This window comes from Chelonoidis abingdonii, chromosome 8 (assembly GCF_003597395.2).
Source record: "Chelonoidis abingdonii isolate Lonesome George chromosome 8, CheloAbing_2.0, whole genome shotgun sequence".
In the NCBI taxonomy this organism is placed as follows: Eukaryota; Metazoa; Chordata; order Testudines; family Testudinidae; genus Chelonoidis; species Chelonoidis abingdonii.
The window spans coordinates 13727603-13746251 of NC_133776.1; the positions used below are offsets into that span (position 1 = coordinate 13727603).

General features: G+C 40.8%; 1 protein-coding gene across 2 annotated transcripts in view; it reads right to left on the reverse strand.

The window, feature by feature from the left end:
- Window positions 1-18649, reverse strand: part of NAALADL2 (N-acetylated alpha-linked acidic dipeptidase like 2) — a 912012-nt gene that overhangs the window by 162014 nt on the left and 731349 nt on the right. For both annotated transcript variants that reach the window (XM_075068381.1, XM_075068380.1), the window contains one exon: window positions 12459-12605. In XM_075068381.1, coding sequence (XP_074924482.1) covers window positions 12459-12605 — 147 coding nt within the window. The remainder of the gene's footprint in view (window positions 1-12458; window positions 12606-18649) is intronic.

Genomic DNA, 18649 nt, shown 5'->3' on the forward strand with positions numbered 1-18649 from the left:
TGGACCCTAAATTCTCCCTGTCAAGGACAGCTTCTGTTTTCCTTTCATGTTAACAATGGAATTTTGTTTTCTATTTTCTCCAAAACAGCATATGGTGTGGAAGCCTAAGCATCTAAATAATCAAATCAAGAAGCAGCAGTAAATTTCTCTAAAAAATAGTGGAAAAAAAAGAAGAAAGAGTAAGACGGGGGAGAGGCGTAGACTTACATTCACTCTCCTAAGAGTTAAGATTTGGCAGCCTTTGTTTTTACACTGATGGTGGAACACTCACTCTTGAGGGCTCTAATGAAAGCTGAAAGTTACCTTCAAAAAGTTATGCATATTTCCACAGAAATAAAAATCATTATGCAGTCTCTCTAAAGAGGATACAATCTCCAACTGTCAAAATTCTAAACTCTTCTACATATATTACATATCAATGGCCCTTTTAAAGAAACCATTTTTTCATTTTTCTTCTAAATTAGCTTAGTGGGCCTTGGTATTGCATTCTTTTGGTCCAGCCTGTGAATAATGTGATAGATAATTTTTACACTTCTTTTTGCCTGTAGTTAAGTTTGACTGAAGATATGGAAAACAACTTTTATGGAATAGGTGGTAAAAGTAAATGTTCTGTAAGCCTTACATAGCCAGAGCTTGGACAGCTAGTATAAAATATTTCGTGATAAATTTATGTTCTGCAATAAATAATAAAAAAAAATTAGGTAGGTTTTTATTTTTTTTTATAATTTACACTAAATTATTTTCTCATAACAAACTGATAGTGCTAGCAGTAATCTTGATGTATCCTGCTATGTTATTGGAGAGGGAATGTAAGCTTTTGTGATGAGAAAGCCATTATATAACTGGATGTGCTGAGAAGGATGAATAGTAAGTAGATAACATTCAAAACCGACTAGCCGTAATTTTAAGAATTCGTTTCTTTGTGAAACTGTAGAATGGTACGCTACAGAAAATGTTGTAATGGTAATAGTCTATTTCAATTTCTACAAAGGATCAAGACACTCCTGCCCTGCACATACCTATGATTGCAAATGACATGAAAGTTATTTAAAATGCTGAACAATGTAACTTTAGTTAGTTTATAATGATCATGATTAAATCTAAACACAAACAAATCACTAACTGGAACCATAGCAAATCCAGGTTTTATTTTCTACCCTATGCAGTCACGAAGAAGCCAAGACAAAGTTTTTAAAGCAGGGTTTCTCAAACAGGGGTTGTGTCATAAACAGATTGTTAAGGGTTAATGTCTCTTTCACCTGGAAGGGGTTAACAAACAGGGAACTAAACACCTGACCAGAGGACCAATCAGGAGACAAGATACTTTCAACCCTGGGTGGAGGGAAGTTTGGGTCTGGGTCCTTTGTTCTGTGTTTTTTGGTTCTCTTCTCTCGGGGGTATGAGAGGGACCAGACATTACTACAGGCTCTCTAAGTTTCTGTTCAAATAGTAAGTAGAACAGGCGATTTAGGTCTTTTAATTGTTTTACTCTGTTTGCACATGTGGATCTGGCTGGTTAACTTTTATATGTGTAGTTGCTGGGAATATTTTGATTTGTATTGGTACTGGAGGAAGGGTTTCTTCCTTTGTCTGTAAACTATAGGACCCTGTAATATTTACATCTTGAAGTTACAGAGATAATTCTTTACTTTTTCCTTTCTTTTATTAAAAGATTTCTTTTAGAGAACCTGATTGATCTTTCCTTGTTTCCCTTGTTTTATCCCAGGGCATTGGGTTTAAACACCAGGACTGGTGGGGGAGGGGGAAGGGGGAGAGAGAGGCTAATTTCTCTCTGTGCCAGGATTACTGGCTCTCTCAGGGAAAATCTGGGAGGAGGGAGAAGGGGGAATGGTTTATTTCTCCTGGTTGTAAGAATCCAAGGGATTTGGGTTCTTGGGGTCCTCAGGGAAGGTTGGGGAGATCAGAGTGCCCCAAAACACTATATTTTTGGGTGGTGGCAGGCTATCAGATCTAAGCTGGTAATTAAGCTTAGAGGAATTCATGCAGGTACCCAAATTTTGGACGCTAAGGTTCAGATTTGGGAATTATACCTTATGACAGGTTGTCATTTGTGTAGGGAAAGCACCTGGCGGGCCGGGCGGTGTGTTTACCTGCCCCGTCCGCAGGTCTGGCCAATCGCGGCTCCCACTGGCCACTTCAGCAGCTCCTATTGGCCCAGAGCAGCAATCCACAGCCAGTTGGAACCATGATCAGCCAAACCTGCGGACGAGGCAGGTAAACACACCGGCCCGGCCCGCCAGGGGCTTTCCCTACACAATGCAGCAACCCTTGTTTGAGAAACCCTGCACTGTGCCCAATATCCAATTAGAGTAAATCAAAGTAACCTTGTTACAGCTGACTGCAAGCTATGTCAATCCACAATATCTTGAGGGAATGCTACCTGTGGCTCGTCTACCTCACCTATGAGAAAGCATCTAGAAACCAAGCCTCTGGAGGGTTACAAAAATGTCAAGAAAAGGAATAAAAGGGAATGCTTTATTATAAACCATCTACACCACAGTTGCAACTAAGGCCTCAATCAGATTGTGGTCCCACTGTACCAGGCATTATATAATCACCTAATTCATTTCAGTCCCTGTCAAATGTATTCACATACATGTGCATTCTGAATTTGTGACATCTGGAAAGGAGAAAGGCTGACTCTCAATATATGGCAAAGGCTTCTGCAATTGAGCTTGCACTGACCTCACCGATCCCAGTATTCCACACAGAGGGGGCTTCACTCAGGTGAAATGCAATTGGAATTCCATGTTTTGCAAACCTGACTTTACCTTTTTTAGGCTCCCTCTGAGAGGCACCACAGCCATGCACAACACAGGTGCCATCTCCTTTCAGAAAATGTAGTAAGACTGGGCTTTTTGAAATCGACTCTCACTACACTTGAATGTAAGCACTGATGGCTTTTATTTGTAATTGCCAAATAGCTTTTCCAGGTTTTCTGTCTAATATATTGCACTATAAATTTAGCCTCAGAGAGCTTTCAATGTTTATTAACTCATAACTAAAGCACTTACCAAATATCCCATAGTTTACATTTGAGTTTTAAGCTGATCTGCTAGCACTTTTAAACTAAGCCATATTTTTATCATCTCAGTGTCTTTATCTATGAAATATTCATCCCAGCTATGCTATGTAATGATAAGTGTAGCAAATCAGTAGGAACACAGTAAATTCCCTTTTCTAGTAAAAGCCATCAGGGCCAAATTGCATCTGGAACCTGGCCTGGTGCACAAGGAGAAAGAGACAGCACAGCAGCCTCCAGTCCACCCTGTTGCTTTTGGTATTATAATTGTGCAGTGGGGTTGCCAACTGTCTAATCCAGGGGCATCAAACTTTCTGGCCTGAGGGCCGCATCCGGTTTCCGAAATTGTATGGAGGGCCGGTTAGGGGAGGCTGTTCCTCCCCAAACAGCCAGGCATGGCCCAGCTCCCAGCCCCTATCTGACTCCCCTTGCTTCTCAGCCCCTGACAGCTCCCCCGGGACTCCTGCCCCATCCAACAGCCCCTGTCTGCCTCCAGAACCCCATCCCCTGACTGCCCCCCGCCACCCCATCCAACACCCCTCCTTCCTGACTGCCCCCCTGGGATCCCTACCCTCATTGACCACTCTGACCCCTATCCATAACCCCACCCCCTGACCATTAGCACCCTGAACTCTCCTGCTCCCTTACTGCATTGCCTGGAGCACTGGTGGCTGGTGGCACAGCTAGCAGCAGGACAGGCAACTGCGCCGCCTGGCAGGAGCCAGCCACGCGACCGTGCAGCACAGAACACTGGATCAGGCTGGGCTCTGAAGCCGCGTTGCCCCAGGAACTCACAGCCTCACCGCCCAGAGCATTGTCCTGGCGGCGGGCAAGCTGAGGCTGCGGGAGTGGGGAACAACAGGGGACAGGCCGGGGTCTAGACTCCTGGGCCAGGAGGTCAGGGGTCAGGCAGGAGGGTCCCACGGGCCATAGTTTGCTCACCTCTGGTCTAATCACACAAACCCAAACACCTTTGCTCTGCCCCTTCCCCGAGTCCCTTCCCCTGCCCTACTCAACCCCACTCCCTCTCTCCTCCTTCCATCCGTTGCTCGCTCTCCCCCACCTCACTCATTTTCACTGGGCTGGGGCATGGATTTGGGGGGGGTGCAGGAGGTGGGGCAGGCTCTGGACTGGGGCCAAGGGGCTCGGAGTGTGGGAAGGGGCTCCAGGCTGAGCCTGAGGCAGGCGATTAGGGTACAGGATGGGGGTGAGGGCTCTGGGAGGGAGTTTGGGTGCACGAGGAGACTCTGAGTTGAGGCAGAGGGTTGGGCTGCAGGAGAGAGTGAGGAGTGCAAGCTCTGGGAGGAAGTTTGCATGCAAGAGGAGGCTTCAGGCTGAGGCAGGGGGTTAGGGTGCAGGATGGAGTGAAGGATGCAGGCTCTGGGCAGTGAAGCTAAGGCAGGCTCCCTGCCTGCTCTGGCCCCGCACCTCTCTGGAAGTGGCCAGCATGTTCCTGTGGCCCATAGGGGGAAAGGAGGTCTGCATGCTGCCCCTGCCTGCAGGCACTGCCCCCACAGCTCCCATTGGCTGTAGTTATTGGCTGTTAGTTACAATTAAAATGAAAGAACTTAGTTTACCCTCAGAATTGCCTCTATTTCTAACTAATACTGCCAGTGCTTCCTTGTGCTGGAAAGCTAATAATAGCACTAACCTGCTGCAAAATACTTCAGAGTTAGAGGGAAATAGGCTATTTTTCAACTCCTATAGCTGTGCTTCAGATGTCTTTTTGTAAAACAGCTGACCTGACTACTTGCCCCCAGTGGAGTTTATTAGTCCAGCTACAGAGAGTCTACTGAACATACAGAAAACTACCTAACCCAATTCCAGAAACTTCTGGGCATGGCATGCTAATTGTGCATTTGCTTAGCAATGGTGACCCTGACACATTTCATTCCTTTTTCCTCCTTTGCTCTAAATGTCTTAGAGCATGGCTACACTTACATTTTTGCAGCGCTGGTAGTTACAGCTGTGGTCGTACAGCTGTGTAGGGCCAGCACTGCAGTGTGGCCACATTTGCAGCATTTGCAGCTATCCCAGGGTTCAAGTGGCTGCAACGTGCTTTTCAAAAGAGGGGGGTGGGGTGGAGTATGACAGGGAGCGTGGGGGAGATAGAGTGAGTGATTTTGGAGCAGACACTGTGTGACAGCTCCCTGCCTTGCAAGTTCAAAAGAGGGGGGGTGGGTGGAGTAGACAGGAGCATCGGGGAGACAGAGAGAGTGGATTTTTGGAGCAGACACTGTGTGACAGCTCCCTGCCTTGCAAATTCTGGCCATCCCCCCACCCCTCTCTCAATCACTCTTAAATGTAAAAGGCTTCAGACCAGATAAGCAGCTTCTCCGCTCCCTTCCCCCCCACCCCCCGCCGTGCTGTTTGTCTCCTCAAGCAACAGCTGTGAACATTCCAAAGCCTCGGCTCGCTCGCTCGCTGCAGCAAAGAGCAGCTGTGTTTGTTTTTTAGATGAGTAGCTCCCAGGAGTACCTCCGGTTTGTTGTATACAGGAATTCTGGGATACCTCCTAATACCCTGGAGGCCAATAACAGCGCTGGTGAGTGTCCACACCTGATGAGCAGCACTGCATCAGCAACGCTGGATTCGCTACACCCGAGCGGACCAGGTGTACAGCCAGCGCTGCAGCCAGGGAGTTGTAGCGCTGGCTGAGCTCTGTAAGTGTGGACACCGAGTAAGTTGCAGCGCTGTAACCCCCTCACCAGCGCTGCAACTTGCAAGTGTAGCCAAGGCCTCAGAGAGATCTCTCCCTGTTTGGCACATGAGTACACTACCAGGTAGTACAACTGTTAACTACAAACCTGTTTACCCATCTGCTAGGCTGTGAAACAGTTTCAAAGACTTCAATCAGATTTACTTAGATTATGAAGGACATTTACAAGAGCAGAGTTCAATCTGAGGTGGATGTTACTTCATATGAAAGAACATAGCTATCAATTATTCATCTGAAGTAAACAGACATATAAAACTACTGTATCAGTGAGATAAAAAAAGAATAGAAACTGAGACAGAGGAAGAAAGAAAAAAGAAAGAAAGCAATACGCAAGGGCAGAGGAAGAGGGGAAATAATTAAGTGATGAAAGGATAGTCTCCATTATACCAGACATGCAAGCACTTACAATCAATGCACAGAATTGGAACCAAGAACAACTAAATAGAAAACTGAATTCCCACACAGAAGCTGATTCTGATCTCACATTACTGTAATGCCATTGACTTCAACAGTTGTTCCTGATGTTCAAAAATGAAGCTGAGAGCAGTATCAGACTTGTATTGCTCATTACAGCCCCCTCAGACCATAGGTAAGGAATATAAAGGAAACTGAAACAAAAACACTTCTAAAAGATTCATCCCTAAATAGAACCTTTATAAACACAGTGACTAATGTGTCAAATACTGTGGTCTGGCAATTATGCATTTGTACTTTCCAGCATCATGGAGCACATTCATCTTTTATATCAAATGCTCTATTTACTGATATGAAGCCACACCATTGTGAAAATACGAATTTAGTACATTCAAGAATATAGAAATGCACTGTAAAAAAATGGAATGAAAAGAATAGCACTTGAAATTTACCCTTTCCATGGGAATTTCTGTTGAGTCTAGGATTTTGCACCACTGATGTAGATAGTACAGAACATGGAGAGTTACAATGATGGACCAAACTATCATGCTTTAGAATGTCTTCACTTGTGTGGCTCTGAGTAAGATTGTTTCTGTAATAGTACCATTACATGCCATTGAGAAAAGGAAGACTTAGTCATGGACCTTCAGTTATTGTCTACATATCTTATATGCCCCCACCACGTAATATCTAAGCACCCTCACAATCTTTATTGTATTTTTCCTTACAACACTATTGCAAGGGAGAGCAGGGCTGTTATTCTCATGGTATAATGGGGAACTGAGACACAGAGAGGCTAAGTGACTAGCCTGAGGTCACACAAGAAGTCTGTGGTGGAGCTTGGAACTGAATCCAGGTCACCAAGTCGTAAGCTAATGCCCTAACCACTGAACCATCCTTTCTCTATTAGGAGAGCTCAGATGTGTTCTCAGCACAACTCCTCACTGCTTCTATAGACTCCTCCACTGTTGTTTAAGATTTCCTACAATTAGCTTGAATAGTTTGGAAAACTGTTCTACACCATTTGCTTCTTGGTCAGATTCCACTTCAAACAGGGCCTAAAGAGTAAGGGAATCAGTGGATACCAGCTCTCCAGTTGCTTGTGTATTAAACTTGGGCTTCCTCTTGTTGACATGATGAATCAATGTGACCTTCAAGTTGTTATCCATCCTAGAGGTAAAGCTAATACCCCAGAGCCTATGGAGATAGAGGCTCTCCTGAAGCAATAACAGCAGGACCCTTAGACAAAGGAGAGATTAATACTGTGGTTTTCCTGCTTGAAAACTCCTCTGACTTTATTTCTTACCAGGAGACTAAAATGCTGTGTATTTCTGTTAGTAAATAGATGAACTACATTTCACTCAGTACATTTTTGTCCCAGTGGTTGGGCACTTAGTATGCAGTCTGCTTCCTCAGTTCTAACCAAAGGTGTTTGCCATCAAAATCGCACCTCCCTGAAACATTGCTTCAGTAGGTTAGCTAATTTCAAAAGTGATATGTTTTGCTCACTCTTCTGGTCTGAGCATTTCCTCTTACATTGCCTGCCAATGAACAGTTTTTATAACCTTCTCTCTGAGGATCAGCATTGCACATACTATGCAAGAAATATGTTTCCGTAGCTGAGCTGTAACTGTTGCTCTGTATATGACACTAGGAGGGGCACTCTTTGACCCTTTTGTCAGAGAGAGGTACTTTGAATGGACCAGTTCATTGGTTTTACATGATACCGTCTGCTGTTTGTCAGGTGTACAAAACAAACAACTACTGTATCTGCCAAAAGTTACTAAGCTGTGCATTGGACCTTCCTGCAAGATATAATAGAATGGATGCAAGATCAGCATAATTTGTGCCTTTCTCAGAATGGTGCTATCATTTTTTGATACTCCCAGCCTCCTCCAGAAAGCAGATTTAGCATCCTTAAATCGCTCCTGAACTGCTCATGTCTGGTAGTATATAGCATACTACGAGAGCCATTGAACCAGTTTCATAAGGAAATGTTAATAAATCAATGAAGTGGCATATAAATGATGGAAGATTAACTGCTCACATAACCAATACAATAAATAATCAAGAGAATCCAAATTTAATCACGCTGAGTAACTTTGCTTGTACTAAAAACCCATCCACTTGCCTACATAAATTTGCATATTTTGCTAAGTGTTTCATTTCTCAAATAAAGCAGATATCATGAGGTTCAGGGCAAAACACATTAAGGTCTGAAAGGTGCGGTACATCAACCTCAAGACTGGAGATAATATCTATCACATAATTTACTTTCAGGTATTAATTTACAATATGAGAGATAAAGTAACTGGATTTTGAACAGAGTGCGATGCCTTAAAAGTTCAAATTCATTGTGTGACATTTAATCGAATGCATAAATATTTTCTTCTACAAGTTTAGCTATATTGCTCCATTATTTTCAAAACAAAATGATAATTAATAGTTGTAAAAATAACCTGAAGATGGAAAATGAAACTTTCTATAGAAGTAAAATAAGCAATATTTATGGGAACTTCAGTGTTAATACCATAAATGTTGCTATGGTTTTGATACAATGGAGTTTGCAGATTCTTTCACATGCCTTATATATAGTGAATACCCAGATCTGGAACAGAAACTACATGCAACAGCTGTTAAGTGTGTATTGGACCACAAGCCTGTCATAAATGTTGCCTCTTAATCTGAGAGCATCTGCTTTTTCATTTCCTTTAAACCAACCTCTGCAATGTACTTAATCTGAAACAGAATGATTCTCCTAATATGTGCAACAATGTTTACAAATTGAAAACCTGCTTATTAAACCAAAGCTCGTGACTACAGACATTTCAATTAATACCATAATATCTTCTAAGGAGGATCACTCTAACATTTGGCACATCCATAGGTTACTCTGCATTTGTGAAATTGAATCATTAGCAAATTAGCAGTGCAGATGCCAAGCAAAGCTAAGGATGAAAAGGGATCCAGCCCTATTACTCAGTTTAATTTTTGTATCTAAACTGCTATGGGAACAAGTGTAGGCACAGAAAGTGCTTAACATGACAATGAGGGAAATTTGATGTTAAAATGCTTTCATGGTTAGAAATAAGGAAACAGATACCATTTTTATGTCCTCTTCTATCAACATGGTAGATTTTCACAAACATTGGCACCAATTTTCAAAGGTGTTTAGAGGTATTGGATGTCTAATTTGAGACACTTTAAAAGGAATATATTTTCAGAAGGCGAGTGCTCAGAATTCCTGAATATCAGGACCCTATAAGATGTCTCAAGTTAGACAATCAAAAATTCACTTTTGAAAATGTAGACTATTACTTGAAAGGAGACATGATAAAAGTATGTAATATAATTAATAATCTAGAGAAAATAGCTCACAAACTTCTGTTCTTCCTGTTTCCCAACCAAAGAACAAGAGGACAAAAGAACAAGGGGACATTCAATGAAAATAAAAGATGAGAAATTCAAAGTGATGAAAGGAAATATAATTTTCACACAACCTGTGATTAAACTGTGGAATTCACTGTCACATGAAGTTGCTGAGGCCAAGAATTTAGCAAGATTCAAAAAGGGGCTGGACATTTATATGGATAACAAGAATATGCAGAGTCACCATAATTAATTATAACAAACACATTTGTGGAAGAGATATTAAACCTCATGTTTAAAGGCTTCAGAGTAGTACCATGTTAGTCTGTATCAGCAAAAACAATGAGTCCCTGTGGCACCTTAGAGACTAACACATTTATGTAGGCATGAACTTTCGTCGGCTATAACTCACTTCATCAGCTGCATGGAGTGAAAAATACAGTAGGCAGGTATAAATATACAGCACATGAAAAGATGGGAGTTGCCTTTGGGGGGGGTCAGTGCTAACGAGGCCAATTCAATCAGAATGGATGTGCCCCATTCCCAGCCATTATGTTTATGTTATGTTTAAAGGCGTAAGACTATCTCTAGTTGTTTGAGATTAGGAGGAGACATAAATGTGAAGGCTAGATTACTTCACATCTGCCTTCTTCCTATACATTCATCAGAAATGTCTGGGTTTGGCCACTGTTGGAGACAGGACACTGGACTAGACACTCAGTCTGATCCAGTACGACGGTCTCTGTGATCCCAAATTTTCATGGATCTTCCACAATTTTTTGTTAGCATCAAATAGAATGCCAGATCTTCTTGTTAGCCACATAAAGAATCCATACACAGAATACTCAGACTCTGCTCAGAAGACCTTCATATTACCCTGAATGCCTTTCCAAATCACTTATATAGAAATAACAACATTTGAACAGGGAAACAGTGTACTTATCTGACCACACAAAAACTCTGTCTTTCTAAAGCTTAACATACAAGTTACACATCAGGAGTGAAATTCCATATCTTAAGTTGTAATCAAGTGGTGCATAGGGCCCTGTCCAGGTCTTCCTACACCCTGGGTGACTTTCACCCCACATTAAAGAAAAATAATCAGTTAATAATAAGTCTCATTTTATTTGATGAGTACAACCATGTGCTTGGTGCTACAAAGAACAGTAAATAAGACACAGTCCTGACCTTTGCATAGTGTGAGAAATAATAAAATGACATTCTAACTAATCACAGAATATTTTTTAAATGTTGATCTTTATTTTGTTTCCCTTTTGAACCCAGGAGAAAATACAGAAATGAAAAAGACTCAATAGAATTTACTTCTCCACAAGCATTGTGTATTGTATTTACTTCACTCACCATAAAGGAAATAGTCACTATGCATTGTTTATAATCACACTTGCTGATAATACTCCCATTTTGAAGTTGTCTCCAAAAAAAAAGTTAAAGTCAGTCATTTTTGACTTGAGGGAAATCTCTCTGTTGATATTCTGATAGATGTTCAGTAAACCAAATGCTTGTTTTGTTATATCCCAGTCTCTCTTTCATACAGAAAGACAGAAAAATCGATTCAAATTTCCCCAGGAGTTACCTAGATAGGAATGTTTGCTGATTGCAGTATATTACTTGAAATGAGAATTGTCTTGATTTATTTGTAAAGTAAATAATAATAGAAGCAGCTTGAAAAATGTTTGATTCTCGAAAGAAAACAACAAGAAGGTTTTGTTGGTACAATATATTTTTAATTAATTCTATCTACCCCTAAACTTCCCCTTTTGTTGACAAAAAATGCACTGCTAAAGTATGCTGCCATTCTGCAATGACTCTGGAAGGAATGAAGACTAATAACTTATGTGCATAGGGAGAGAAGACATCTAGAAGGATAGTAGTGGGACTTCTCTTCATCTAAGGAGAGCAGAATATTGCAGTGCCTGGTGGTTTCACTCTACATGCCCAGAATGCTGGAGTTACCAGTTCTGCTCTACGCTATGGAAATGGCAATACGGTTTAACTCTGCAATTAATATTGCACATATGGAGTCAAATTCACCCCAGTGCACAGGGCCAGCAGAGGCCAATGCATGGAGAACAGTGGGGCAGATTCTCCACTCTGCTTCAGTGCAGAGTAGTACAGAGAACCAATAGTGTCTTTATAATCCTCAGCCACCTAAACTTGGGACAAATTAGACCTGTGCCAGAGCAAGGTAGAATCAGGAATAGTGGTGCTCCCCTCCACCACAATGATCCCTGTCCCACTAAAACTCCACCACACAACACTGTCAGGATACACTCCAGATATACTCAGGCTAGGGGGAGAAGCTGGGGTTTATGCCATGGAAAGTCATCTTAGTGGATTGGGGAATCTAACCTCATAGATGGAAGTTAGCAGCCGATTGTAGAGTACAATTTTGCCCACAGTTTGGAGACAGATGTAAAATGCATTTTGAGGTTTTTCTTTCCTTGCCAGACAGAACAACAGAAACACACAGATATTCATTTTTTTCTAGTAGCAAGCTGTCTGTCAAGTTGGGTTGGCTAATCCATACCGTATAATTTCTTAGATAACATGGAGCCTTAAACATGTCCTTCAAAAGCAAGAAATAAGAAAAAACACTTCACACATCATGGGGTTACTGTGAATGCTGAAGATTACAATTATATTTTGATATTAATCTTACTATTGCAATTTGATTGTTGTGATCTGCTCTATCAAAATGCAAAAGACAGTATAAATCTTTTTAAATAGAACGGTACACCACTGCAAAGAACTGATGTTTCTAAGTACTATAGAAACTTCCAAACATCTATAATAATCTATTAAAATGCAACCTACGTGGCATGGAATATCACACTGAGTAAAACCAGTTTCTGCATTTTTTTTATTGTGTTGTCTGTTTCCATTCACAATTACCTCCAATGTTTTGATGTCTTCGTAAGAAAACTGCATAGTGGGAATCCCAAGATGGTTGATGAAATAATCAGAATCACCCTGCATCTGCACAGAACTCACATTGGATCCTGGGCACTTCATTTTCCCCAGACAGGTGAGGCCCTGTCTCTGAAAAAAACAAAAACAAATCAAGAGTTCTAGTTATTTAATTATTTGCAACTGACCAATAATGACTCACAATGATATCTGATATTTATGCAGCATTTCAGCCTGAAGGACCCCAACACAATTTAAAAAACACAGGCCAGATCTTTTGCTGGTGCAAATCAGCATGCATCAATTCACACCAGCTTAGGACCTGGCTACATATATAGACAGGAATAACTTAATCCACCATTTAAAGGCAGCAATCTCTGTAGTGGAATATTTAAGCGTGCACAGCACCGTGGCTGATTATTTCAGAGTAGGAAGTGAAGGTGAATATCATATTCAAATGAAAGAGTGGTGGGGGAATTTAGGTAGGCAGATGCAATTACCCAAATTGGCCATGATTTGTGGCGTTAGCATCCTACTCTTACAAAGAGTGCCATGGGATCTTTAATGACCATGATGAGATAAAGTTTTTATTTGATTAGCACAATGTTCCTGTGACTGGGATCCTATGTGGGGGGGGCCACACAGAGATTGCTCAATCAAGGCAAACTGCAAAGAACGGGGCAGATGATCCCTCAAACTGGTGATTATTTCTAATACTTAGATTCACCAAGCCAGCAACAAAACAGCTTCTACAACATCTTTCTGGTTACTCAGAACCCAAAACACAGTTCCCTTAAAGCAAGCCAGCCTTGGGCTCCCACCTAGACTGCCAAGTCAAATATGATGAGGATTACTGAAAATCTTGTTCATCATATAAAAAGTTCTACCAATCCCAAAGGATCAGACAAATTACCCACCAGGTTAATGAATATTTCAGATCTTACCCAAATATAACCTTACAGCCAATTCTTATTAACTAAACTAAAATTTATTAAAAAAAAAAAGAGAGAAAGAGTATAGGTTGAAAGATCATTATGCATACAGACATGAATAAAATCCTTAGGTCAGTTTCATAGTAGAGATGGTGAACTTTAGAGCTGCAAAGAGTTCTTTCAGAATTAGTTCCATAGGTTATAGTCCAATGTTCAATATCAGGGTGATCCAGTCTGGAGCTGAGGACCTCAGTCTTGTGACTCAAACTTCCCCTTATGAAGCCTTAGCAGATATGAGATACAAGATCAGGGCCCAAGAGTTCTTTTTATGGAATCCTCTTGACAGTAGGTGAATAGTAGTTGAAGCATTGTGGCTTTGAATAATAGGTGAAGCATCACTGATAATTAGCTACATGGATTAGCATAGGGCAACTACCTATGCTCCCCCGTTTACATATAGTTTATTACATACTTCAAAGAGAAATGAAGACAAAGATATTACCACATTCACAGTTCATCTAAATGTTAATGTTCCATTTTGATCTTTGAATCAATAGAACACAGTGACAGATCAGATCCGTCTGGTTACATCATTAACCTCTAACAAGATATAGGTAAACATAGACAACTACAATCACCATCTTTTTCCAATTCTCTAACAATACAAGTCTACATTTCAAAGATGTAGTCTATCTAACATGGCTATGTTAGCTATTTATAACAAATTGCCTTAATTACCATTTACATACTTTCCTAATATGCCTTTAAAGGTAGAATTTAGATCATTTAGCCTGCAAATGGCTTAACCCTTTCTGGCTCAGTGTCACAGCTCCCTAACATCAGAGCACTGCAGCAGATATCTGGTCATCTCACTTGAAATGCCAGTGTTCCATGAAATGTGGACAATTTAAAGGACTGTGCTACAGTGGCTCACAGACAAGGGGTTAAGGAGTGAAATGCAATGAAATGATTGAAACTACATAGTACACATTTTCTGTGCTATTGATTTAAAAAATTCTGTGCAATAATATCTTCATAATCCTCGTTCCACAGGAGTACTTAAAGGCAAAATCTTAGCAGGAAAAGTGCAGTAAATGAAAGCTGAAAGCTAGAAAATAAACCCAAGACTGAGTACTACCATCATGTACTAATGTAGCTTTCAAATGCATTAGGTAATTATAAATAGGCAAAAAGGCTTTCAACATCTATTATAGGAAATAAACTGCCTAGCTTTTTTTAAGAATAGTAAAAGGTTAAAGTAGTCCACACTACTTGGACGACAGTCTGTATAGTATATTACAACTCCTTAGTGCCTTCTTTGTAATTTAATAGTCTGTTTCACAAGCGGTTTGTTCATCCTTTAATATTTAAAAAAACAAATACATGAGACTAGTCAATTAGAAATAAAGAGCCAGGTCCCTCTTTCTTCCTCATACAGAATAGAACATGTACGACACCACAAGTAGCATCATCTCTTTCAGTCAGATTGGGCTGGAGGAATGCATAATTCAACATGAATAAGAGCATTGGAATCTGGCCCAAAATTTATTTAAAGTACTTTGAGATGATATTCTGACTCTGACTCCAACTGCCAATTATTTTGTGGTTTTGCACTCTCATTTTCATTAAATTCTTGATTATTTGTTTCTCTCCTACTGCTATGTGAAGACCTATCCAAGCATCAAGGGAACCTGGCTATCTAGCCAGAAGAAAAAATGGATCTGTCTCTAAACAAAGGGCCAGCTTCTCAGCTAATGTAAATTAGAGTAGCTCCATTAACATAAATGGAGCTAGAACAATTTAAACTGGCCAAAATTCTTGCTCTTTAAAGTATAGAGAGAACATAAACAAAAACAGATATGAAAATTAAAAATTAATCGTATGTGCTCCTTGTAATCATAATTGTTAAAACATTTCAGACAGAAGTGTAAGTTGGTGGAGTCCTTTCATTCCTCGTGTCTCACTTAACCTCCTACTCATTCTTTAAATAGTAGTTTTCAAACACATTAGGCAGATATTTAACAATTTCACAATGTGTGACTGTTTAAAGTGAAAAATCCACCCACTCAGTACTGTTATGAAACCAACCAGATCCTGTACGCTATGTACTGGGAAAGGTTGTCTATAGATTAATGTGTTTAGGTGTCTTATGTGATCAAAAAGAAAGAAAATGCAACCTTCACTTTTCAGAAATGTTGGAATCCATGTCTAGAGAGAGTGGTATACTAGACAGTATCTTTCATTGGCCTTCCATAAGGGCATGATTTTGTAACTCTCACTCATGCCGAGAAGTCAATGGCTTTATTTGATAAAACTGAAGTCACATTAGAAGCTGCAGAAACTTGTCTGATGCTCCTTATATACTCAATTCAATAAAGAGATATTTAAAAATAACTAAAAATACCTGACTTTCATACTTTAACGTATATGATCCACATAAAAAATGCAATATGACTTATGCGTCCACATACAAATACATGTACATAATATTAAACACACACATACACACACACACACACCATTTAAGAGTTTCTGTTTGTGGAAATGATGTAGCAAACACAACTGCTTAGTCAAAGACAAATCATGTAGTGAAAATGTGTACACTATAGGTTAAAATGGATGAGTTAAGTCCAAAATAACTTTTTTATATATCTCTAACTATAAGTCAGACATTTTTAGGGGTCCCCTAAGAAATACCAGTCTAGTAGCATATTTAATTAGTGGCCTTCAGTAACTCCATTGCCCCCTGCCCCCACAGCAGAGAAACACACATCTAGTATACAGTGCCAGTACATGGTTTCAATGTTGAGTACCTTTTTGTTTCCTACATGACAATGTTACAGACCCCATCCCTTTGGACATTGTATTAGAGTAATCTGACTACTATCAGGATTATGCAAATTGGTAAATAAGGTCTGGAAATGTATATCACGAAATGGGATGTTCACAATAAACCAGGGTATGGCAACCTTTGGCACGCAGCCCATAAGGGAAAGCCGCTGGCAAGCTGGGACAGTTTGTTTACTTGCAGTATCCACAGGTTCGGCCAGTCACAGCTCCCAGAGGCTGCTGTTCACTGTCCCAGGCCAATGGGGGCTACGGGAAGAGGTGGCCCAGCTCATGCTGCTTCCCGCAGCCCGCATTGGCCTGGAACAGTGAACCGTGGCCAGTGGGAGTTGTGATTGGCCGAACCTGCGGATGGTGCAAGTAAACAAACCGTCCCGGCCCACCAGTGGCTTTCCTTGATGGGCCGTGTGCCAAAGGTTGCCAATATGTGCAATAAACCATTAACATTTGCAGATTTACTTGTATCTTCATGTAAAAACAGATCTTACTGCTAGTGAAAATTCAGAGTTGGAGCTATTGAATATCTACAGTGTTTCACGAAAATGTCCAACATTTAGCCAAGTCAGAACATTTTTGGGAAAACAATGAAATGTGAAAACCTCAAATGCAGAGCTTTATTAATTTAACTGATAATATTTCAGAGAGTTCTAATTGTCATGTATTACATTTTACATGCTAAAATTAAAACTATTTTTCCTCACTCACACTCTGATTTTCAAAGATCCAAGCATCTGTAATAGAACCTATGGATGCTCAATATCTCTGAAAAGAAAGATTGTGTTATAGGACACCAGGTACCCAAAATTGTGCCTAAGTATTACAACATACACATTGATATTTTCCACTGATCTGAGATTTTGCAATACTTAGACACAATATGTTGGTTAACATCTTGGTACTAGTAGTTTCAGTATGTGCTTTGCCATTGAAGGATACCACATTAAAAAAAATCCATTAATTTCCAACTGCAGGAGGAGACAGCTTGGATTGTGAGCATTAATTAATTTGCCAGTGCATTTACCTTGCTTTTCAAACCATGCTTTCTGCTAGTTTTTGCTGTTCAGCTCCCTCAAGTTGTAATACCGCCAGATTTTACCAGGCACACCATATGAAATCTATTTGCTATATGGTGCAAATGAACCTTTAAAGGGTACAGTCTGAAGAAAAACCTGTGTGTAATGGGGCATTCATCCCACACCAGAACGGTTTGGGTTAAGGTGGCAAGAGAGGCCAATTAAACTATAGGTTGCACCTGATGAAAAGCCAGGGAGAGCTAAGGCCTAATTACTGATAAAGTCCAGCTGGGGAAGGATAGGAGCTGGACATGGTTTATAATGAGAGGAAGTTGACAGTAGATTGGGGGCAAGGGGACTGCAGGGAGGGGAGCCTGCGGTCACAAGAGGGAAAGGTGGAGCCTGTGAAAGGCAGGGTAGGAGCAGTCCAGGGATGGAGCAGGAAGGGTGTGAGAGGAATGAACCTGAACTGCTGGTTTGAGCATCCCTGGATTGGAACCCGGTGTACAGGGCATGCTTGTGTTCCCCTACCAGCCACTATGGGAGTAATGAAATGATCATGGTAGAGATGGAGACTGCCTGAGACTTTGAGGAAGGAGACTCTGAGAATACCTCAGAAGATGAGGATAATGGTGACTTGGCCAGAGGGCTAAGCCATAAAGGAGAAGCACTGAAGCTCCAGACCAGTGAGAGAGAAGCCACAGAGTGAGTGACCGAGGTAACAGGCTGAGCGACCGCCGGAAAGGATGCTGACAGTGACGAGCAGATTCCCCAGATGAGCCACAAGGAGGCACTGCTGAGCAGCGAGTAGCAGACCCTGTGCTAGTCTGTTATTGGATTTTTAGGCATTTCATCTACATTAGATATTATGGGTTGTATTTCCCTTTTTGTCTTCTGCAAATGACCTGGTTGGTTTCAGATTTACTCTGTTAACGTGATTAGAATGCAATGGAAGCCATGCTATCTCAAACAGAAGAACTGTGCCAATAATCTACTTTTTCTCCTATGCGTATCAGCAGGGTCACTCTAGATTCTGAGGTTGGTCATTCATTACAGTTTTAGATATTTTTACAGCATTTTTTCTAAAATCAGAGCTACCTCAAAATAAGTAACTGAAGCTCTGATCCAAAGGCCACTGAAGTCAATGGGAGTCAACTGGATCAGGCCCTACGATGGCTTAGTGTCTCCTAAAAGACCTCTCAGGAACTGCTACAGAGTGATTTAGACTCTTGTGAGGCAGTAATGGACCAATCACATGTTTGACAGGACACAAGATGCCAAGGGAAAATTAAAAAGAAAGACAATATTTCACAAGATGAATAAGATGCAGACCTTCAGAAACTTTCAATCTGATACATGAGAAGTGAACAGGTTTTATGGTCAG